This window comes from Antechinus flavipes, chromosome 5 (genome assembly GCF_016432865.1).
Source record: "Antechinus flavipes isolate AdamAnt ecotype Samford, QLD, Australia chromosome 5, AdamAnt_v2, whole genome shotgun sequence".
NCBI lineage: Eukaryota > Metazoa > Chordata > Mammalia > Dasyuromorphia > Dasyuridae > Antechinus > Antechinus flavipes.
This window is the reverse complement of record NC_067402.1, coordinates 288,105,141-288,129,149: the sequence shown is the minus strand read 5'-3', so window position 1 is coordinate 288,129,149 and position 24,009 is coordinate 288,105,141. Positions and strand designations below refer to the sequence as shown.

General features: G+C 41.8%; 1 protein-coding gene across 4 annotated transcripts in view; it reads right to left on the bottom strand.

The window, feature by feature from the left end:
- The window catches only part of TNRC6B (trinucleotide repeat containing adaptor 6B), a 220,184-nt gene that overhangs the window by 169,431 nt on the left and 26,744 nt on the right, over positions 1-24,009 (bottom strand). Inside the window, exons 2-3 of one of the 4 annotated variants that reach the window (XM_051962078.1) lie at positions 12,187-12,259; positions 6,373-6,463 (exon numbers count right to left, since the gene is read on the bottom strand). In XM_051962078.1, coding sequence (XP_051818038.1) covers positions 6,373-6,417 — 45 coding nt within the window. In that variant the 5' untranslated portion in view covers positions 6,418-6,463; positions 12,187-12,259. Of the gene's footprint in view, positions 1-6,372; positions 6,464-12,186; positions 12,497-24,009 lie in introns of those variants that run through there. The other 3 variants (XM_051962079.1, XM_051962077.1, XM_051962083.1) reach the window with 3 other exon arrangements.

Sequence of the window (24,009 nt, the reverse complement as noted above, 5' to 3'; positions counted from 1 at the left end):
GCTGCTGGATGGAAGATAGACTGGAGTGGGAAGTTGGATTGGAAAATTCCTGGGAAAAGGAGTTAAGATGGGAGAATACTAGGAAAAAATATAGCAGGGACCCACTCTGATGCTCTAGTCTCACTCTTATCTGAATGGTCAAAGGAGGGAAGAATACACACACACACACACACACACAGTCTCAATCTCTGCTGAATAAAGTAATGTATTTTACTCAATGTGGAGACAGAAGGGTAAAGGGAGAAGAGAGAAGAAATTGAGGGAGGGTATATGAAGAAAGGAATCAATTCTAAGTAAAACAATTCTAATGAAAGTATTAAAACTATCTCCTTCTCTTTGAGGTGTCAAAAAATGAGGATATGAGAAGGTGCCTATCATATGGGGAATAGCTAAACAAATTATGGGACACAAAACTGATTGAATGCTATTGTGCTGCAAGAAATGATGAAGGGGTTGATTTCAGAGAAACCCGAGCAAGTTTATATGAATTGATGTAAAATAAAGTGAGTAGAATTAGGAGAACAATTTCTATGATAATATCAAAAAGGGAAGCATCCGAAAAACTTGGGGACTTTGATCAATGTAATGACCAACCAAAATTCCACTGAACTCAACAAGCCCGCTGATGAACTCATGAGTGCAGCTTGAAGCTATCTATTCTATTTTATTTTTAAAGACATGGTTAATGTGAGATTTTGTTTTTCACTATCATACATATTTTAATGAGTTTTATTTTTCTGCCTGTTCAGTGGGTTAAGCAGAGAGGAATAGGAAGACAGTTGGGAAATGGAAATAAAACTGAAGGAAGAAAGAAAGGAAGGAGGGAGGGAAGGAGAGAAGGAAAGGGAAGGGAGAGATAAAATTGAGAAAAGGGAAAAAGAACCAAAAAGAGAGGAAGGAGAGAAGGGAAGGAAGGAGGAAAGAAAAAGAAAGGACAAGAAAGGAAAAAATTATATGTATTTGTAACAGGATTTTATTTTTCTTTCATCCTCAATTTGGGGGAAGTTGATATGGGAGAGACAGAACATCTTTCTCTCTGATTACATACAGAGATAGATAGATAATTATCTCTATATACCTATATATCGTGAAGTCAGAAAAACAAAATTGGACAAAAGACTAGTGATGTGAAGTGAGTTTAACTAAGGAGTCGAGGAGGACGGCCAGACTGAGGGTCTATGTGAGAAGAAGGAAGATGGTGGCCATCCTTTACAATGATGAAAGCCAGGGAGAGGCAAAGATTTTCAGGGAAAGATCCCCAGTTCTGTTTTGGACATGCTGAGTTTTAGATTCCCCTAAGACCTCCAATTAGAAGGGGAAATGATGATTGATAACTTCAAAGAAACTAGAAAGCCTTCTGTGAGCACAAGCAGGAAAACAATAAGAAGGAACACACTGATGTAAATGAAAGAATAGGAACAAAATTGCCTAACATGAGCAGGGTGAGATTTCAGAGAGCTTGGCCCATCTAGAGGCAGTGATAGGAGAATGCAGCCTCCCCACACCTCTTCCTTATGGAGGCAGGGATGGTGAGCAGGACATCCCATCTAATACTAGATGGCTTAGTATTGCTAAACAATTTTGTTCCCCCCTCTTTTAAAATTCTGATTAAAAATTGGATTTCTGGCTCTTAGGGAGGAGAAGAAGAAAAAATACTGAGAAATGTTAAGTAAGGTGAAAATAAAAGACATGAATGAAAAAATTTTAAAAAATAAGAAAATTGTGAATAACCCTACCAAGAGGAAGAGGAAGTCTAAAGAAACAAATAGCCATGTCGTTATCAGGGAGCTCATATGACAAAATAAAATGTAGTCAAGATGAAATGAGTAAAAAAGTCAAAGAGAAAAGAAGAGAAGATATGAATATCATCAGAAAAGCTAAAAGGCAGAACAAGCTGAGGTTAGTAAGGTGATGAAAATATAACTATGCTGGGAGACAAGAACACGAAGCAGGGAGAGAGCTGGTGCTTGGGGCCATCAATCCGTGTTGTTGAAAAGAGAATAACCTGAAAATTGCAATGAAAGGAACAGAAACTTCCATGGAGTATCTGAAACCCAAGAAAAGGGAGGAGAGAAAGAACGCCTGCTAAATTACCTGAATTTGGAGATTCCACTGCCAAACTGGTCTCAATCTCTGAGGAACTGGGAAGAATGAAAGAGGTCGTCTATGAGAGGAAACAGCAATACTGTTCTCAGTTCTCAGGAAGGAAAAGAATATGAGGTCCCAAACCACAATAATCTAAAGGAAAACCACTAACAGGCAGATTAATACAATGACCCTACTTGATTCTACAGAGCTGAAGAGGAAACCTGTCTTCCTCAGCTAAATAGATGGGAGCTACAGCCATAAAATGGTGTTTACTGTCAGAATGAACTTTAACAGTTATTGAGCTTACTGACTAGGTGGCAAGGGATGTATTGAGAGACCAAGACAACACTTTTGTCCTCAAGAAGCTTCCACTCCACTGGGAAAGATACCAGTGGCCAGGAGGTATCCTTGGGGTGCTAAGTCTAGCTGGAGGACAGCTGATTGTCAAGACCTTTCCAGCAGCAAAAGCAACATACACATCTGATTTCTATCCCCAAAGTAAATCATGGGAAGCAAAGGCAGGGCTAGTGGGAAGGGAGTGGGTTATACAGTCTATTCTGCTCATTTCTACTTATAAGAAAAGGGGGTTCCACGGCTTTAGGTATTGTTGGGAAGTGATGTCAACAACCAAAAAAAAATCTAATTCTTAAAAAGAAAAACAATTTTAAAAGAATATAGTGCATCAAATGCTAGACTTTCCAAGAAAATGCTAAGACTGCTCAACAGAGGGTTTGCCTGCATGTAGGAAGAACAGGTAACCCTGAGAACAGACATGAGGTCACTAGGAACAAGTCGGACCAGACAGACTCTGCCCCCTTTTTCTACCGCATGCTGAGGGGTCTCTCTTGTCCAGACTCGATCCCACAGGGACTTTGGGGGTCTCTCTCCTCTCTCCCCTCACATCTCCCTTTCTCTTCTCCTTTCTGACTGGTGCACTGATCTGTGCCTTCCGGCGTGAGGGGGGAGGTCTCACTCTTGGTCCTGCTCTTCCGTCTCCGCACCTCTCCTTGGGGAGTCTGGAGTCACACCCGAGTTTAGGGCATCTGTAGAGATGTCTTTGTCCACTGCCGGCCTTTCGCCATGGCCCCAGGCCCATGCTCCATCCCTCAAACCTAGCGTTCTCATCTGGCCCTCTCCATGGTGCCATCATCCGCCCAGATTCCCCTGGTCGCAACCATGGCTCAACCTCCGGCTCTCGACCTCTTGGTCAGTCCAGTTACCAGGTACCATCAATTTCACCACTATTCTCTCTCACATCTCTCCTTCCTGGCAATGCCCATCCCGTACAAGTTAAGAAAAGAAAAAGGGATCACTCAGAGTACCAGGGCCCCCATCAGTACTCCATACAAGCAGAAACAGGAGTCCCAACCTGCAAAATGGGCTGGCGGGAGGGGTAGGAGCCCTTTATGAGGTTGGATCAGACCCCTCCAGCTCTACGGTGAGGAGGAAGGGGTGGGCTGCTGTTCTAGGTCATGCTATGTCTACTTCCTGCCTATACCTGACCTCAGGGCTTATTCTTTCCCAGTGCCCCATAGCACTCCTGGGATACCTCAGATGGCCAAAGACCCCCAGGATTAGTTTCTTCCTTAGTTACTTCCTCCCCCCAGGTTCTATGCTTGCCTCCTGCTCTTTCCCCATTGGTCCTGCTGCTTTTTGCCCTCTCCATTCTCTCCCACCTACTCTTAGACCCTACCTCACTACCATACAAGTCCTTCATTTGTATACCCCTCTTAAAATGCTAGAGGACCAAACAAGAGGGAACCCTTGCAGCCACGGAAGGGTTACAGAGATGCCGGCTCCTACTCTTGACCTGTGACATGGCCAGGTCTGGCCCCGGGCTCCTGTCCTTCCTCGGGTCCCTCTAATACCCCCTGATATAGCACCAGTGTCTCCATCCAGTCCCTCCCTCTCTCCCTGTTTTTGTCATCCAGTGTCATCTTCATCCTGTTCTTAACATTAAGTTTGTATGTTTCTGATAGATACGCAACCTGGTTATAGTGAATATCTTTCCTGAATACATCTCTATAGCCTCTCCTACTTCTGGGCTTTTTTTTTTCCTCTAGATATTCATTGATAAATTAAGAGTCCAATAGTGATTTCATTCATTTATCATTTATCATGAATCACAACAAAATGCCTCAAAGAGATGGGAGAACCAGATCATCTTATTCATCTCCTGAGGAACCTGTATACAGGCCACGCAAGCAACAATTAGGACCAAATATAGAATAATTAATTGGTTCAGGATTGGGAAAAGAGTTCATTAAAGTTCTATACTGTCCCTTTATCTATTTAGCTTACATACAGAGGCCATCGTAGGGAGTACCAGATTGGATGAATCAAAAACTGGAATCAAAGTTGCTAAGAGAAGTATCAATAATCTTAGATATGTTGATGATATACTTTGAGGGCATTAAATGGAGAAGTATTAAGAAGCCTCTTGATGAGGGTGAAAGAGGAGAATGTAAAAACTGACTTGAAGTTTAATATCAAAAAAACCTAAAACTATCACTTGGCAAATAGAGGGAAAAGAATTGGAATCCGTGTCAGATTTTATATTCTTGGACTCAAAGATCACTGCAGATGGCAACTACAGCCATGAAATTAAGACATCGCTCTTTGGAAGGAAAGCTCTGGCCGATCTAGACAATCTTTGTCACCTTGCTGACAAAGGTCTGTAGAGCCAAAATTATGATTTTTTTCCAGTAGCACTGCTGGGCTGTGAGTCGGACAATAAGAAAAGTGGAGCGAAGCAGAAGTGACACTTCTGAATTGTGGTGCTGAAGAAGACTTTTGAGAGTCCCTTGGAGAACAAAGAGATCTGATTGGTCAATACATAAAAAAATTAATTCAGGCTTTTTACCGGAAGGTCAAATACTGAAAATGGAGTTTAAAGACTCTGGCCACGTAATCAGAAGAGGATGTGGGGAAAGACTGAAGGCAAAAGGAGAAGGGGATGACAGAGGATGAAAGGGATAGATGGTGTCATGGAAATAAACACTGGGAGACAGTGGAGGTGAGAAGGGCCTGGGATTCAGGGGGTCACAGACTGAACAACACCAAGAGTGATTTTTAATCATCTGTGAAACTTGAGTGCATTTTTTTTTTTCAAAAATGTGGGCTGCAGGGAGTGGGGGCAGAATGGGGTTAACGAAAAAGACCTGGGCCAATTTGGCCTTTCTAAGAGCATTCTTGATTAGAAGAAGACAGAAGTCTGAACCCATGAACAGACTTCAGAGGTCGTCAGGTCCAAATCCTCCATTTTAAAGAGAAAATTGAAGGGTGATTGGTCAGTAACACTGGCAGAAAGCCAAAGGCAGTTTGGGACTGAGGTCTTCTGAGAGCAAAAGTCAAGGATCTTTTCCACAGGCCATTTTTGCCCAGTTCTGTTTCATTCTCCCTAGGAATTTCTTGGAGGGGAAAGACCCAGATGCTTTACATGGCTCCCAGCAGAAATCCCCGTTCCCCACCCAGCTCTGATGCTGTGCAGCCACGATCAATCTTGAAACAACAAAGGTGGTGTGCTTAGCCAGCTGAAGACAGGATGGATACAAGAGCATCTAACAGCACAGGTTCAGAGGCCCTCAGGTAATACTTTCAAGGAAGGGAACAATTCCCCAAGGCAGACCCCAGAAAAGAGCAGACTCCACAGGCAAAGAGATGGTCTCCTCAAGCACTGGAGGAATCTGGGGGACATGAGCTTGGGGAGAGAGAACCCCAAATTGTTCTGTTCAACTACATTTTCCTAAAACTAGATTATCTGGCTTGGCAAAATGAACGTGCAGTTTAAATATTTCTGACGATAGGTATTCTGTAAAACAGCCCCACAGAGCTATAGGAGTCTCAGTCGAGAGGTGGAAGGCACCTCAGAGGCCATGTAAGCCAATAGACCCCTCATTTTACAGCAGAGACTGAGGGCCAGGAAGGGAAGCACTTTGGGCACAAAGGGGATTCCATGGTGATTAACATCCATGAGTTAGAGATGGTTCACCTTGGTTTAACGTCTGAAGTTAACAGATCATTCTTCCATGAAAATTTACTTGAAACATATCTTAAATGAGTATTAAAACAAATTATGTTTTAAAAAGCATCATGTTCCCCTTCTACACAAATGAACTACAGGTGAGGTTAAGACAACTAGCCCACAACAGGTGCTTGATCGTTCTCAGCCAACAGGACTGAAAATGGTCTCTTGTGCTTTCCCCACCACATACACCCCTTCAGAAACACACTCGACATCCAGAGCAACTCTTTAACCACTGACCCTCTTAGCCCTTCACTGACCTCGGAGCAGCTTTCTTCCAATATTTCTCCCTCATCGGTTTGCATGGGAACAGAATCTGTGCAAAACTCTGCAGAAACACACAAATACGGCCTAAAAGAAACAGAAAGGAGAAAGGAAAAAACACAATGAAATCACCACACAAAAAGAGAATATGTTGTTTTCAAAGGGTTTGCTGAAATCACATGTGCCTGGGACTGTGAATAACTCAAGTGTTGGCCTTTAATTAGTTGGCAGTTTATTTTGTGAGGTCGGGGGAATGGGGGCACCGAACAAAGCCAGATTTTTCGGTTTTATTTGGCTAAGTATTTCAATTGCTTGGGCCTCTTGAGCTGATGTTTTTATGCTTTACATTCTCAGCGTGTCATTAGGTGGTGTTAAAAACATGTGGTGGTTACTATCGTTACATTAAAAAAATTTTTTTAGTGTTATTTAGAAAATAAACCATACCCTGGTTAAGTAGAATAGATTTGTTGCTCAAGATACTACATAAGTTGCAATTTTTCTCTAAAAAGGTTAAATGAGACAAGTTCATTACAATTTTATTAAAGTGACAAGAAACTTGAAAATTTCTGAAACTATTGTTTTGAATAAATCAAAAATATAATCCCTGATGCACAACTATTCAAATATGCAACATAAATCCTTTATTTATGTGAACCCCAAGTAATTTTTAAGTTCCCCATACAACATGAAAGAGACAAGAAAACGTCATCTCTGGGTAATTTGTTGCCAAGGTCTTCAATAAGAATTATTGTCCACAGGTAGGCAAATCCCCAGTCACCATAAGGTGCCCATGTATCAATCAAGCAATCAACTAGCTTAAGTGCCTACTATGTTCCAGACAGGCCCTGTGCTAGGGGCTGAATTTACAAAAGACAAAAACAAACCAGTGTTTGCCTTCAAGGAAAGAAAGATGACAGGAAGCCCTCACATCATTCTCACACAGTAACTACTACAGTTTGTTTCACTGAGGAATGGCAAGAGCCTAAAAAAGCTGAAGATAACGATGGATGGTTTCCAGAATGCTCACTACAATCATATTACAAGCAGCCTTGGAACACCTGCTCCCCTGGCCTATTTTTCAACTCCCACTCTGTGGATGGCCCCTGGATGACAGGGAGAAAATGGAGTCTTTGCCTTTCCTTCCAACGCTGTGCTTTTCTCTTACAGTGGGACTGGGAATTCAGAGCTGGACCCAAAGCAGCAAGCTGGAGGTGAGCTCTTGTAGGGTCTCCATGAATGATGGTGCTCAGTCATCCCCGCAGTGACTGGCACAGCTGCCGCCTTGCCACTGCTCATGCTCCCTCATCAGCCAAGCCTTCCCTCCTACTCCTTTCTATTGATCCAGTCTCCCTATCGCTCTAGGACGCAGTTTCCCTGACTACTTCAAACCAAGCCATTTTCTCCCTTCTTTCAGTTTCTGTTGTGGTTATACCCAGAGGCCCATTTTAACCCTTACTCTTTCCTCCGTGGTGTGTGGGTGTCTGCTGAACTAAACTGTAAGCTATGTAAAGGTAAGGATGGAATCTTTGATATGCATTGTGCTCCTACTTACAGAGGAGGCATTCAATAAAACATGTTACCTAAATGAGCTCACAAACAGAGATCTCCTGCCCAGAATCTTCCCCCACTTTATTCAGCCCCATATCTCTGTTTTCACACAGAACATCTTATTCTAAAGGTCCCAACTACACTTCAAACTTAAACATGACAAAAGATGGGCACCTTCTTCATACTAGTTCTATGACCACCATTCACTCTGTCTCACAAGCTTTTACCAGCTTTATTTCTTGCTAGTCTCCAGTATACTGTGCTCCAACTGAGCAGAACTGCCCATTCTCACCCACAATTCTCTTCCCCAACATGGTGACTTTATCCACTCCTTAAGTCCCCCACACTCAATCATCCTCCTTCCCCCATTCGAAATGCCCTTCCTTCTTCAGCAATCCATGTCTCTGTCTTCCTTTAAAAACTCAGATGATAATTCAAGTCTAAGGGGAAGCAAGGCCCAATTAACCTGACGAGACGTGGCTCCTTTTCCCGTGCACAAGGAATCCTGTTCATATTCATGGTGGTCACCGCTTTACCAGCGTTCCTACTTTCCACACCCTACATCTCTCAATTAGATCAAGCCTCCTGAAGTCCATTTTACAGGCACGACCTGGGATACTGGCATCTAAGATGGATTTGGGTATACTGGCTCAAGATATTTCCCTGGTAGGAAAAGGTAATAAGGGGAGCATGTCTGTGGGATTTGAGTGTTTTAGAAGTATCAGATCAAGGCAATAACTTCACCTAAGAAAGGTGGTCCTTGCAGAGCTGGGAAGAAGAGCCAAATAATGCTAAAGTCATCACAGGGTTAAGGACATGTCTGTGTCCAAATTCTAACTCCACTGTTATCATTTCATCACAGGTCAGTCACTAGGGCAGAACATGTGGCAAATGCTGACCACATGGGCAGTCCTGAACGTATAAATGCTCAGCACACAGTACAGAAGTCAATACATGATGACCAACTGAAAGTGTCATCATGTGATATCTGTCCTGGATTTTCCACAAAATTTAGAAGGATTTTTAAAAACTCTCCATTTGAGAACCAATGAGGTAATAAACCAAGTTAACATTCAGAATTATCCTCAAGCCAAGGTTTCCATCTAGTAACCACGATACCGGTTTCTAAATTTCATAGACTGGGGCAAACAGTCACCAACTTTTAATTCTTAAATTCTAGTATCTGAAATGCATTTGCATCTGACATGTATGTACTCAAAACAGATGAAGTAGTAGATGCCATAGCTTACATTTTCATCCATGTTTCTAAAAGGTAACTGTTCACTCATTCATTTAACAAGCACATCCTGAGAGCATCAGATGTATAGTGTGGTCTATGAGATAATTTACAGGAGAAAAATAATGAATGAGACCCTAACCGCAAACAGCTTAAGCTATGGCGAAAAGGCAGACAGAAGCAATAATAATCCAAGGCAGACTGCCCTGAGCGCTACAGGTGGGATAGGAACGGATGTCTATACAAGTTCAGAAGAGAGAAGGAGCAGAAGCAGCTGGGGAAGGCAGAGAAGGCTGCCTGCAAGAGGGGGTACTGGAGATGGGAAGGCACTTTGGAGCCTTCCCAAAGCATTCCTGGATGCATGTACAAAAGGAAAAGGGAAGCGAAATGAAGATGTCAGTCCCTGTCTGCCTGGTCCCTGGTCTGGTCAGAGAACAACACAAAGGGTGCTAACAGTCCATTTATGCAGCACGTTAAGTGAATGAGACCAAGGTGGGTGGGAGAGGAGAAAATGGGCCTTAGTGTGGGAGATGCTCCCCAACCCCTTGGGAAATCCCAGAGTCCTGAGGGGCAGGGAAGGCCAGAGCAGCCCCGCTGCAGTTTCCACCCAGGCGAGTCACAGGGCCGCTGAGAGAAACAGTTGTCAAAAGGAAGAGCGGAGGAAAAGGGCCAGCTGCGCCTCGCCTTCTGGGAGACGTCCACAGGGAGGCAGCCATGGCTCCCGGCAACATCCTCTCTGGTTTGAGCTCTCCCTTACCTCTGCCTCTGGATAATAAACAGGCTCAGGCTCTCTTCTCTGAAAAACTTTAACGATGGCTGAGCAGTATAGTGGGCAATGAGCTGGACTGCAAGTGAGGTAGGCCTGTGTTCAAATCCTGCCTCAGACACATCCTCACCATGTGACTGACTCCCACTGTCTGCCTCAGTTTTCTCATCTGTGAAAGGAGTCCCGCCTCCAAGTAGTAACTGTAAGGCACGAGGCAGCCTGAGTGGCATGTAAGTGCTAGAGACTACGATGCACATTATCACTTTCATTATCCATTAACCACTAGACAGTTCCGTGTCAGCAGCCCCTTGTTCCTTTAGTCCTCTCAATCAAGCTCCCATTGGACCCCCTAAACGTGCCTTTTGCTATGTCAGCAGCGACCACCTCTACAGCCTCTTCAGTTTCCTCTGCCATGCTCTTGGGCCAGGCTTCCTGCTTTATTTCTCCAGCCTTTTACTGGAAGTTCTCCCCTCTGTGGGCGTCAAATCTCTTAATGGACCCCACATCCCACGAGGGCAGGCGATCTCTCTCAGCGCCCAGCACTGTGCTCAGCCCCCTGCCACTAGTCGTCGGCACTGCTCCATCCCAGAGGAGACAGCCCAAGTTCTGAAAGCTAGGTCAGGATGCCAAGAGGCTGCATAAAGAAAGGAGAAGAACCTGTGGGAATAGCCGTCTCCAGGGGTCAGGGAGAGGGAGAAGAACAGGTAGGTGTGTCCTGTCTGAGGCAAGGGAGCGGTAGCTGGCCGAGAAGGAGGCCTGGAAAAGCCGCAGCCCTGGCTCTAGTGTCTGGGGGGATCCATGGGCCTGGGACAGAGGCCTATCAGCAGAAGGGGACGGAGCATCAGGTGGACATCATGGGCGCGCTCGTATCCTGAATCCTCCAAAGGAGTATTCCCACGCCCACAGACAAGGCTACAGCACTCTATTTGAAAGGATGTACAGAATAAACATAACCCGCTGCCTTCAAAAGCGCCCTGCTTGTCTGCATCTCCTTCCAAACTACCTGCTCTTTCTCTTGGGAATGATTAAAAATAAGAGGAGCACTCGGGGTGGGTGGGGGGAAATCGCTGTTGCTATATTGCTCCCCTTAATTAAAAAAATCGCAAAGAAAAAAAGCCTAGAACAACTAAGTATAACCAAGCACAAGTCTAAATTCAGCCAGTCCAAAAACATCTGTCTCTTTCCCCTCTGCCAGCAGGTGAGTGATATCCCTCACTGTCTGTCCCTGGGACACGGCGGTTAGATTCTCGGGCCTTCCTTCCTTGACAAGGAAATAGTTCTCCTGATTCTGCTCACTCCGCCGCATAATTCCAACTCCCCAGGATTCTCTGAAATGATCTCTCCAGTCTTCTCTCATAGGGCATTCCATCATTTTCTTATACTGCAATTTGTTCTGAGGTCGCTCTGTTGTCTAAGAGGCAATCTAAGGCACCTATCTATGCAGAGTGCCTCTTTTCTTCTTTTCAATCCCTCTCTCAATGGCGAGGATCAAAAAATTTGTTTTCCTGGCGATTATTCCCTCCACAGTATTAGCTTTCCATTTAATCTCCTCCTCTTCACACAATTTCACACCCATTAACTGCTCTTTCCTATAACTGTACCCAAGCCACACCAGATTACATCTTGCTTCCTGAGCATGGCTTTCAACTTTCCACCTCAGTAGTCTTGCTGGGAAGGCTCTTTCCTCCTTGATGAAATTCAATGTATAAGTCATTTCTCAAGGCTCTTTTCAGTGTCATCTCCAATTCTCTACTTACTTCCTGTTTTAGAGGAAGTTCTGTCCTTGATCCGATCTTTTTCAATGCCTCCTCAAAGATCCTCCCCATCAATCATCCCTGCAACTCTCTTTCACCACTGGCTTTTTCCAGGAGAAAGAACGCTGTATCTCAAGTCAGAGGACTATCTAGTTCTGTTCCTTACTGCCTCTGCAAGATGGGCAGGTCACTTAAAAGCTCCCTAAGCCGTAACCTTCCGATGCATAAAATGAAGATGTTGGGACTCAATGACCTCAAAATATCATCACGGTCAAATCTGTGATCCTACCTCCACACATGCTTCAGTTATCCGTTCTTTGGGAGGGGGAAAATCTACTGACTTTTCTATACCATGTGGCTATTTCCCCATGTGCTTTCAGCCTATCAGATTCAAGAGCTTAGCCTCTCTCCTAGGTACAATGGGTAAGATGGCTAAGATGATGGGTAAGAAAACTGTGCGCTTACTTTCCATTCATTCTCAATGACACAGATGTATTGGGCTTACCTCTGACAGTATCCTAGGGCTCTTGAAGCCCGGGAGGATCAATCCAGGCTACATTCAGTGCAAAAACAAAATCCTGAAAAGAGAAGAAGAAAATCTCAATCAGCAGCGTTTATAGCACTGATTTATACAAAGCTAGAGGAATCTAAGATGGTAACATCTTGTCAAAATGCAATGTCCCAACAAAATAATAACATTTCTTTTTTTTTCTTTTTTATTTTTTTAAATAACATTTCTTGAAAGACACACAAGCATAAGTTTAGATCTTAAGACTTTTTTATTTAATTTCACCAAAACACACAGACACACACATACAGACACACACACACATACACACACACACACACACACACACAATTTTCTTCCTTTAATTCAAGTTGCCAAAAAAAATTTGGTTAGAGATGCATTTGTTTCATGGAATCAGAGGGACTTAGACACAACCTGAGAATCAACTGGTTTACAACCAAATAGAGATCACAATGGTCTGATTTCCAAAGAAATTACATTTTTAATTATTCAGCCAGACTCTTTCAAACTGACTACCACCATTGGTGATTATAATCTGAAAACACAAGTCTGAAGACAAGAACAGGACCAAGATATTTTTCTATTTTGAATCTTCTGAAAATTCATTTTCAGTTACCTTTTGTAAATGTGGTTCAAAAAGTTTGTGACTATGTAGAGCACTGTTTTAGTCCAAAGCCCACATTTATAGTGTTAAGGTTACAAAGAGTTCTCCCTGCAGCAACTTAGCAAAAGAACTAGTATAAAATATTAATATTAACCTAGCTTCCTCAGCTAAGACATTAATGGGATTGGAGTGCTGACCTAACATCCCCTTCTAAGTAGGAAGAAATCTACACTCCCATGATCCACAAAACTAATGGCAGTTGTCATTTACAATATGAAAATGTTTTAACTTTGATGCTCCGAGCCCTGTATTTTATTATGATATATTTGAAAATGTTTCTCTCTTCTTTGGCTACTTGCCTGACTTCAGGCCTGATGATATGAAATTGGGGGCGGGGGGAAGGTGTTGGGCTGAGAGCTCCCTGCTCTGCCTTCTCCAGGAAAAGTCACCAAAAGCCAAAGATCTTCCTCCCAACAAGAACAGCAGAAAGGCACCAATCAGGACAAGAGAAAGAGTAGGATGGGTAGGGCCACATCTGCCTGGACCAGATGTACAAAGAGGTATCTAGACTCACAATAATGCTAAAACCAAAAATGCATTACACAGCTGCCAAATGGCTTAGTCACAAATACATGCGTTTAATAAGAATCTGAGATATTGTCATAATGCTTTCGTAGGGTGTCCGGCCAAAAATCCTGCCTAACTTTGGAAAATCCTGCTGTATTAGTATTTAGGGAAAATTGTTTATTGTTTTTTAGTAACAAAGAACTCCAGGAAATGAAAAATTTTTAATTCAACTCATGATTGCCTACTTTAAACCAGAGTCAGATAAGAACACCAAGCTTTTAGATTCTGCCTTGAGACTTATATTTGATTTTAAATTAAAGCTTTTTATTTTCAAAACATAAACACAGATAATTTTCAACATTAACCCTTGCAAAACATTTGTGTTCTAAATTTTTTTCTCCCTCCCTTCATCCTACAACCTTCCCTAGATGGCAAGTAATTCAATATATGTTAAACATGCACAATTCTACTATACATATTTCCACTATTATCTTGCTGCACAAGAAAAAAATAGATCAAAAAGGAAAAAAATGAGAAGAAAAAAAAAGCAAACAACAAAAAAGGTGAAAATACTATGTTGCGATCCACATTCAGTTCCCACAATCCTCTCTCTAGATGCACATGGCCCTCCTCATCACAAGATCATTGGAACTGGCCTGAAAAGAGCCAAGTCCATCACAGTTGATCATGACATAATCTTGCTGTCACCGTGTACAATGTTCTCCTGTTCTGCTCACTTCCCTCAGCATCAATTCATGTATGTCTCTCCAGGCCTCTCTGAAATCATCCTGCCGGTTGTTTCTTACAGAACAATAATATTCCTATAACTCATTCAGCCATTCTCCAAATGATGGGCATCCACTCAGTTTCCAGTTTCTTGCCACTACAAAAAGGGCTGCCACAAACATTTTTGCACAAATGAGCCTTTTCCCCTTTTTAAGATCTCTTTGGGATATAAGCCTACTAGAGATACTGCTGGATCCAAGGGCAAGCACACTTTGATAGCCCTTTGGGCATAGTTCCATATTGCTCTCCAGAATGGTTGGCTCAGTTCACAACTCCAAGAACAATGTATTAGTATGGGACTTTATTTTTTGAGCAAGTGTAATAAAACATTCTTTTCTTTTTTAAAAAAACAAACAAACATTATTTGTAGGGGCAGCTAGTTGGTGTAGTAGATAAGAGTCCCAGTCCCGAAGTCAGGAAATCCTAGCTGTGCGACCCTGGGTAAGTCACTTAACCTCAACTACCTCAGGGGAAAAAAAATTATTTGTAAATATTTGCCACTTCCAGTGCTTATTTTACCCCCTTCAGTTTGTTTGTAACCTACAGCCCTAAATAAATCAACCTTTTGCTAAAAAATAAAAAATAAATTTGTAAATTAAAATTTTATATAAAGATGAAATAGATGCGACCTGTGGAAAAAAATATTAAAGGATCAGATTTTATTTCCCTAGGGGAGATCCTAAAAGCAGCTGTATTCCAGCTAAGAAGTAGAGCTTAATAAATAAGTGATCCTCCCTCACTGCACTGGACGACTGGTATGCTGTATATATGGCAGATCTGAAGTACTCCCATTCTGGAGAGGCCTCAGAACTTTGGCCTATTCTGGCCATTAAAGTTCAGCCAAGTATCAGATCAAGCAAATGGGAAAAAAATGATTTTAAATGGATTTTCCACATTCCTTCTTCACCCTCTCGGACTTTTCAAAATCTTACAGAACAGCTGCTGCCCTTTCCCAGACATTATCTTTCCAGTGTCCAGACCATGCTGCCTCTTCCCTTCTTTGTCCCAGCACCAAATACTGCTCCCCCTTCACCTTTTTCAGATGATCCTGGAGGCAGGAATGGCCTTTTGTGCTGGTGTAGAACAGAGCTGATTTCCAGAGCACACCCCGCTCCTGACAGAAAGTCTATCTCCAGGACCCTCTGTGACGGGCACGGTGCTGGCAGTGATTGGTGGCCGTCACCCTGGGTTCTCCCTCAGCTCCTGGGGCCATCTTCTGGTAGGTTTCAGGGTCTGCCATCTTCACAGACTCCTTTGTCATATCCACCAAAGTTTTCTTTTCTGACATTCTGTTTCAATGTGATCCTGAATCTTCTATTAATTAATCCTCTTCGGGATCCGATATTGAAGTTGAATGTCTATACCTTCTCTAATGATCCAAAGCTGTTTATATTTATGTATCGACATAGCTGTGACATGTGTTAGAGAAATTCAAAATCCAAATGATTTTAAAAACAGAAATCAATCAATAAGAACTTGTATTGTAAAAACAACACTGGACTTGGGATCAAGGAGAATTCCAGTCCAACAATTAATGAGCACAAATCACCCTCCTCTTTCTGGGGCTTATGTTTCCTGTATTTTGGGAATAAGACTAGACGCACTATCTATCTCACACAGTTGCTAATGAAGAAACTACTTCATTTAAAAAAAGTTATATAAATGGAATTATTAGTATATCCTGCTGCCTGTTATGTTAGCGGGGGAAACAAAATTAATATACAGGGAGCAATTCAAAAGCAAGCAGATGTTTTCAAGCTATTTGGTACTAAGTAAAAATAAACCCGGAATTCAGAAGACAGAGATCAACGTAAGCCGAAAGCCAGAAAAGGCTTCCTGAAACACGCTGGGCCTTGGTCTGGGGTATGAAGGACAGGGAGAGTCTGGTGGGCATCAGTGGAAACAGCTTGAACAAAAGTTCAGAGGTAGAGAGGAATATGGCAGAAGCCACTGACTTCTGAGGATCCCAAGGAACCCATTGCTGCTATCCTTACTACATCCATCTGAGCCTTCGTTCTAAGGTGCGGAAGCCACAGGCTATGCCGGTATTTCTGGATTTTCACAGGTGCCAGGCACCTCCCTCACCAAAGCCAAAAAGGGGGGAGGAGAAGTTTAGCTTCTTTGGGCAATCCCCACCAGCACACATTTCAAATTCTCTCACGTCGAGCATCCCCGATTCTAAAGGGCTGGGAAGTGCCTCACAAATCACTGCCAGACATTGCTCCATATGCCCTCTTTAGGAGCTGTAAAATGTTCTCACTGTACCAGATTTCAAGACTTTAGCTATTCCTCAATCCATTGTCTTAAAATAAGATTTAACATTCACTTTATCCATGTTTTTCTTTGACAATAACTATAGGAATCTGTTCTATTTACGCACCTGGTAAAAACAATTCCTTAACGTATCCATGATCCAAATGTCATAAACCCAAACTTTTTTCTGAAATTACTCAAGAGGTTTTTATAGGAAGTCTGCATATCGTTCCTCTCTGGCCAATAAAACACACGACTGGTACAAAGAAAGAGTCCTCTGCTGTTAAGAGCGGTTAAATTATTTTCAAAAATTGTAAAAAAGTGCCGGATAGCAGACTTTCTATTTGACTCCTTGTCCTGAAATAATTCAACTCCAAACATGCTCACTGTTTGATCTTTAACTGCCTAAACGTATTTTATCACTGCAAACAATAGTTTATGTATTCACAGATAAAACCAGAAAATGCATCTTTGACTCTTGGGGATAAAAATAATGAAAAATGCAGCCTGATAAAAAGCTATATATTTTTCCCAGTTTGAAAATTAATCTAGATTAAGAAAACAGAATTTTAAAAGGTCCCTTTCAAGGGAAAGTGAAACTAAAACTAAAACCAAGAGGGAACTGGGATGTCAACACAACTTCTAAAAACAAACAATGACCATGACATGCACATTTCTGACACTTCTACATGTGGGCTAACTGTCCCAAAGGCCAAAGAGATTGATTAAATTGATTTCATGGATATTCATAACACCAGATACCAAGAGAGTCAAACCTTAATTTGCCAGAACCTTAAATTCCTTAGAATTGCTTCAAGTTTAACTTTTATTTAAGAGACAAAGGACTGGGAAAAATCAGTTTCGAGGTCGTCCTCTCCCTTAAAAAAGCCCACAAACAACAAACGAGCAGATTCTAGCACCCATGCTGGAATCTGGCAAGATCTTTTACAACAAGGTGCCTCCCATCCAACCATTAAAAATCATTTTTGATTTCTTGAGTCTCTTCCACCACTCTCTGATCAGATCAGAGTAGAGCAGAGAGTCCTACACCAGAGGAGTGCATCCCAGCTAGGGGATCTGCCATCCCGAGTGTCCCAGCACCCGAGAGGAGCTAGTGCTCCCTGAACATCCCACCTTTACCTTGCTCTGAGTCATAGCCAACAATGTTAAACACGCCATGGCCGAAGGCCGAGTGCCAAATCCAGAATGAGCCAGTAATGACTCTCTACAGTAGGTCATTCAACCAGTCCTGAATCTAACCTTAGTATACATATTGTCATCTGACTTACATCTCTCCATCTCACCCATGAGAAAACAATGAAAGGATAGGACAAATGCTGAACTAAAATCTGGTAAATTTTATCGATAGCATTCTCCTCGTTTAATAACACACACACAGAGAGAGAGAGAGAGAGAGAGAGAGAGAGACTGACTTTCAGTTTCAGATATTTACTAGCAGTGTGACTTTGGGCAACTAGCTTAACCTCTGTTTGCCTCAGTTTCCTTATCTGAAAAATGGGGAGGGGGGTAATAATAGCACCTATCTTCCAGGACTGTTGTAAGGAAAAACTGAAGTACTGTTTGCAAATGCTTAGCATGGTGCCAGGCACATAGTAAGCACTGTAAAAATATTAGCTATTATTATTTTTATTTTTAATGATACCCTCTAGAATTTCACCAGGAATCAAAGTCAACCCCAATTCCTTTAATTTGTAGATTCTGCTCTCCTTCTCTTTTTGAAACCTAGGCCTTTATTTGGCCTTCCATATCCTGAAACCCTCCAAGACCTTTCTTTCTTTTGCTGAGGCAATTGGTGTTAAACGGCTTGCCCAGGGTCACAAAGTAAGAAAGTGTTAGGTATCTGAGGTCAAATTTGAACTCAGGTCCTCCTGACTTCAGGGCTGGTGCTTTATTCAGCTGCCCCCCTCCAGGACCTTTCAGAGATCACTTGCCAGTTGAATGACTATCTTGGGAGTAGTTAATCTGGTTCTGGTCACTTGAACTCCCACAAGGGCAACTAGGCGCTCTCTATTATCATCCTACTGATCTTGGGGTTCAGATTTCCATTTTTGGTCTTGATCTCTTCAGTCCACAGACTCAGAAGAAAAAGAGGTTAAAATTCCATGTTTAAGAAGTACACACACTCTCAGTAGGAAGCTAGAAGCGAGGCCGTCTACTTTGGTTCTGGAATCTGGGCCCCCTATAACATTCTTGACAAATGACCATGTGGCCCTTGCTCCAAGATCTCCAGGGAAGAACAGTCCATTCTATGAGGGGGCAGTGTGGCTCCTAAAGTTGGCACACGTTGTTCTCAGTTTCACTGGGACTAAGCAGAGCTCTTCCTCATGAGGCCTCCAATACTTTCTGTACCTAAGTAGTTACTATTTTTTTTAAGCTAAATATATCTGTTATTTCAACCTATCCTAATATTAAGAATATAGCCCTTTCTATTAAGTGAATAACTCCACATTATAATTAACTATGATTCAAAATAGAATATAAAGTCACAGAGGAGAATCAGGTTCAAAAACCTCCATAATTAAAACTGGAGAGCTTCATGAACGTTTGGGATAGACCTTGAAGGTTGGGTAGGATTTCAACAAGCCAAGAACAAAGAAGAGTAGGAGATGAGGTGGTTGTTCTAGGCTGTGAGCCCCTTTCAGCAGGAAACAAACATACAATGTGTAACAGAAATGGTTTGCCAAGGAGGGGATGGGGAGGTCAGACTGGGCTAAAGGTGCTCATCTACAGATAAGAAAGGACTATTAAGGTAAGCAGAACGGTACTAAGGGACTCTAAGAAAAGATCTGACCAACCTCACAGTAGTACCGAGGATGAATTGGGATGAAGAAAGGATGGAAGTAACTGTAATGGGGCAGGGTCGAGGTAATTGAACTATTTTAATTTGATGGGAGCGAGGGAACCACAGAAAAGAAATACAACAAAGACTGCATCAAGAACACCACCAAGAGCAACAATAATCCTTTCCAGAGCATATATGGAATATGGCCAAGAAGGCAGAGTTGCGGTATGACTACTGATTTCCACCTGTGATCTACAGCTTGTTGATACTCAGGTGTTTGCACATTAATCTCCTCACTAGACTGGAGCAAAGACTGTCTATTATTTTTGTATCCCAGGGCTCAGGACAATAGCTGAAACACAGTAGGCACTTAATAAATGTTTATTTATTATAAATGACTAATAAGAGTTACTGTTTTAGTAGGAACCAAATAGGATCTCCCCCTTTCTCTCTCCCTCCGTGCACATGCAGCACGCACATACACGCACACATACACACTTGCATACATACTATCAATACAATGTTGATAAGGAAAAGGTTTAAAAATTTCTATCAGTTCAGGCAAGAAGAGACATTTTCTTCGGTGTATTCAAATCCTGCTCAGTCTTTATGTGACAAAAAAGGAAGCTCTCAACATGAAGCAGGTCAAAAGGACAATGACAAACGAGCTAAAAGACATTTTAAATGATGATTCCATGGCTCTATTTTAGCTCCTTCTTCTAGCCCTTCAGCAAGTTTACAAATCCTCTGAGCAGAATGACACTGGCGCTCAGAATATAGTGAAAGAATTATGACAACTTCCACACAAAAAGGTGGGGAAAGAAAAATCTCACTAAGTGTGAAGTAAATCTTCATTTTTAGCCTAAGAGGGAGTCACAAAGGTAGGGGACAAATCTAAACAAACAAAAAAAGATGACACTTTAAAAAAAAGGGATGAGCTCACTGAATAAGGAAGGAGAAGAGAGAGACCTAGAAATGAAGAAACTTAAAAAAAAAAGGCAAGAAGTCGTTATTTCAACAAGAGACACTGAATGTCTTTACACACCAGAACTAATTAACAACCCTTATGATTTTTTTTTGCAATCATATAAAACACTTTTATGTTAGTTATGTTGTGAAAGAAGAAACAGAACCAAAGGGGAAAAAACCACATGCAAAAAAAAAAAAAAAGTGAAAATAATCTTCTTTGATCTGTATTCAGACTCCATCAGTTCTTTCTCTGGAGATGGATCGTATTTTCCATCATTAATCTTTTGGAATTCTCTTGGAACACAGTATTGCTGAGAAAAACTAAGTCAATCATAGATGATCATTATACAATGTTGCTATTACAGTGTCCTTTTGATTTAAAAATGACTACTTGAATTTAGAAGATCTACAGTTTAACAATTTTCCATTACCAAACTTTTTTTTTTCTCAGTAGTGTTTTATTTTTTCAAATATATGAAAAGATAGTTTTCAACATTCATTTTTGAAAAACTGTGTTCTAAATTTTTCTCCCTTCTTTCCTTCTCCTCTCCCCAAGACAGCAAGCAATCTAATATAGGTGAAATGCCTCACCAAACTTTAAAAAGATGATGACTTTTCCGGTACAGATCATGAAAACTATGAATAAGTACTTTTCTACTCCTTAACTAGTCCTTGACTAAGTTACAGAATCAGACTGTTGGTTCCCTCCAACCCTCTCACCATGGAAGCTATGATTGCCTCAATAAGATTTAGCAAGTTGAAAAGTCAAGATTTGTGGGAAATTCCGATTTCCCCAGATGGATTTGATTCCTCTGTTGACCTTCATAATGATTAATTAAAAGAGAGGTCCCATGTTCTTTGAGCATGGGAAGCAATCCTATCTTCAAGGTCTTGCCTCTTTGGAGGTTTTCAGGCAGAGGTCAGATGACCATTTATGTCAGGTACATTACAATGGGAGTTGCTTTCAGCTTAAGGGTTGGGCTAGATAGTCACTGAAGTCCCTTCCAACTCCTCAGATTCTGTGACAAATGACTAAAGGAATCCATTTATGTTCCCACTTAATAAAAAGGAAATCCAAAGACATAAAAGTTCCAGATGAACAGAAAAAAAAAATAGTTCACATGTATTCAATTATCATCTTTCTGACTGATTCTGAGATACACATATCAAGTCTCTCTTAACTTCCACTAATACATCACTAATGAAATGCCCTCCCAAAGACATCTCAAACACGATATGTCCAAATCAGAGTTTATTGTTTTTCCACCCCATATCCTTCCCTCTACCAAATGTTTTTATCACTGCTGACAGCAATGCCATCCTCCCCATCACACAGACTCACAAGCTCAGAGTCCCATCCAAAGGGGAAAGGATTTCAAAAGAATCTAAAAGATTATGGATTGTTCAATTAACTCCAAAAATGTTCAAGAAGACAAAAGAAACATGAGACCATAATGCATATTTTATCACCTCTAAAATTTTTATAAGGGTACACAGTACTTAAGAGACATGCTTGGCGCATAGTAGGTACTTAAGAGTTTATTATCTGTCTTAGAAGGCATTTTTGGAAAAAACAACAAAAAAAATTGAAAAAGAAAGAGGCAGGCTCTTTGGAAGGAATTTCTTACCACAGATTATAATATATCTCCATAGTCACACAACAGATTAAAAAAATGAAATCATTCCACTGTGCCTATTTTTTTGTTCCCCAAAAAGAGAACAAAATGCATTTTAACAGCTCTCCTCAAAGTGTTTCCCACACTGTAAAATCATACAAAATTCATCAACAGCTATGACTGTTACTATTTTGTTACTCTACCAAAGGAAGCATCCAATAGGAAGAAGCGTTTACTAAGGATCTTGATGGAGAATGGCTTGCACGGCATCCAAATGAAAAAAAGGAATCCCTCTCAGGAAAAAAGATGAAGCGCCACATGCTCTTATCTGCAGGTGGAGGACTGACTGATTACTAAGTCCCACATGATTACAGGTCTCCTTCGTTTTTCTAATGGTCCACTAGAAGATACTAGCTTCAACAGCAGACACTGGAAAAACAAAGTGAATAAATAATGCATACTGCCCAGCAGGGTAGGCGCAGCTGACTAGTGCAGTGGATAGAGTGTCAGATGTGGAGTTGGCAAGCCTCATGTTCATAAGTTCAAAACCAGCCTCAGACACTTCCTAGCTGTGTGATGCTGGGCAAGTCACTTAACCATGTTTTCTTGGTTTCCTCATCGGTAAAATGATCTGGAGAGGGAAATGGCAAACCACCCTACTATCTCTGCCAAGAAGACCCCAAATGGAGTCACAAAGAGTCTAAAATGACTGAAAAATGATAACAAAAATTGTCCAGATTATGATACACAGTTTGATTTTACATCCATGTGTACACAAATGCATAAGCACAATCCAATGACCAGGACCTTGACGGATCTTGAGCTAAGTTCATTCCTTAAGAGGAAGAAGAGAGTGGGCGAGATAGGAATGTCACTGATTCTATGCTCCTGAAAACAAAAACCTATCTTTTTAGCGCTGTTCTTAACCTAGTGATTTAAAGGACTATGAATGATGGGCCACCACCCTCTCCAAAGAATCAAAAGGCACTGACATTGTCATGGGCAGGAAAGGGGGCCAGTCTATTACTAAGGATGAGTTCAAGGCAGGAAGTAGTATAACAGACTATCATCCACCAAGATGTCTGACTGGAAAAAAGAGTGGATCAGAACTGCAACAGCAAGAGGTAACAGATGGACAGACCAAGGGCTATGCTGCCTCTCAGAGAGGAAGGCCCTAGAACCCTGGAGAGATCATCTGGGGATGGTGGACAGGAATCACAGAGAGATGGGGTGGCGAGTTTGCCAAGCACAGTCTTGAGCAAGAAGCTCAGAGGCTCACCAAGACACTCCAAGCCTTCTCTGTGAAGTCATGGAGCACCGTGCCTGTAAAATAATCATGACCAGGTCCCGGGGAGGCTGCGACTTCAATGATTTGCAAAAAGACATGGCAGAAGATCGTTCGGGCCCTCAACAAGATGGAGGCAGCCGTGCTTCAAGTGGCTCAGAAGAAGTTTATGGAAAGACACAGATGACAAGTGCAGGGGGAGGGCCATCTGTACCCATGCCAATTAAAACACCAATGTACCCACTTAGGCATATTTTCCTCCTAGACTGTGGGTGCCTCACTCTGCATCTAGAATGGGGCTTCCTAAGTACATACCAAGCGAAGTGCTTAAGGCCGTCATTAACCTGACCATCCATTCCTGGAAAATACTGTGAATAAAGTATCTCAAAATAGAGATTTTTAGGAAATGAAAACAAGGAGGGTTTCAGGAAAATGAATTAGTTGCAAGGCAAAATCCAATACCCAACAGATTTTAAGAATGTTAAAGGTTTAGATTTGTAATTACTGCTTTGTCATATTTTTATGAACTACAACAGTTAATTTTCCTTTCCTCCAAACTACTTCTTCACCTTTGCTATAAATAGTGAATGCTTTATGTCAAAACTTAAATTTACAAGTAAAATGCTATGCTACTTGCATTCTCTGTGTGGTTGAGCCCCTTCTCAGATTCCAGGAATCCCTGTGAAGAAAGATGAAGGGGCTTCTAGGAGAATGAAGTGCAGGCCTGAGGAGGCAGTGTTTCAGGGCTAAGGGCATCCCTGAAACATGGCACCCATGTACACTTGGGCAGCACTCGGGGTACGGTACAGCACCAAAGGGTAAGGCCTACAAGGAATTAATCAAGATCATAAAGATGGCAAGAATTACTATCACCATTTTCTACAAGCAGAACAAAGAGGGCTCTGAGATATCAAAA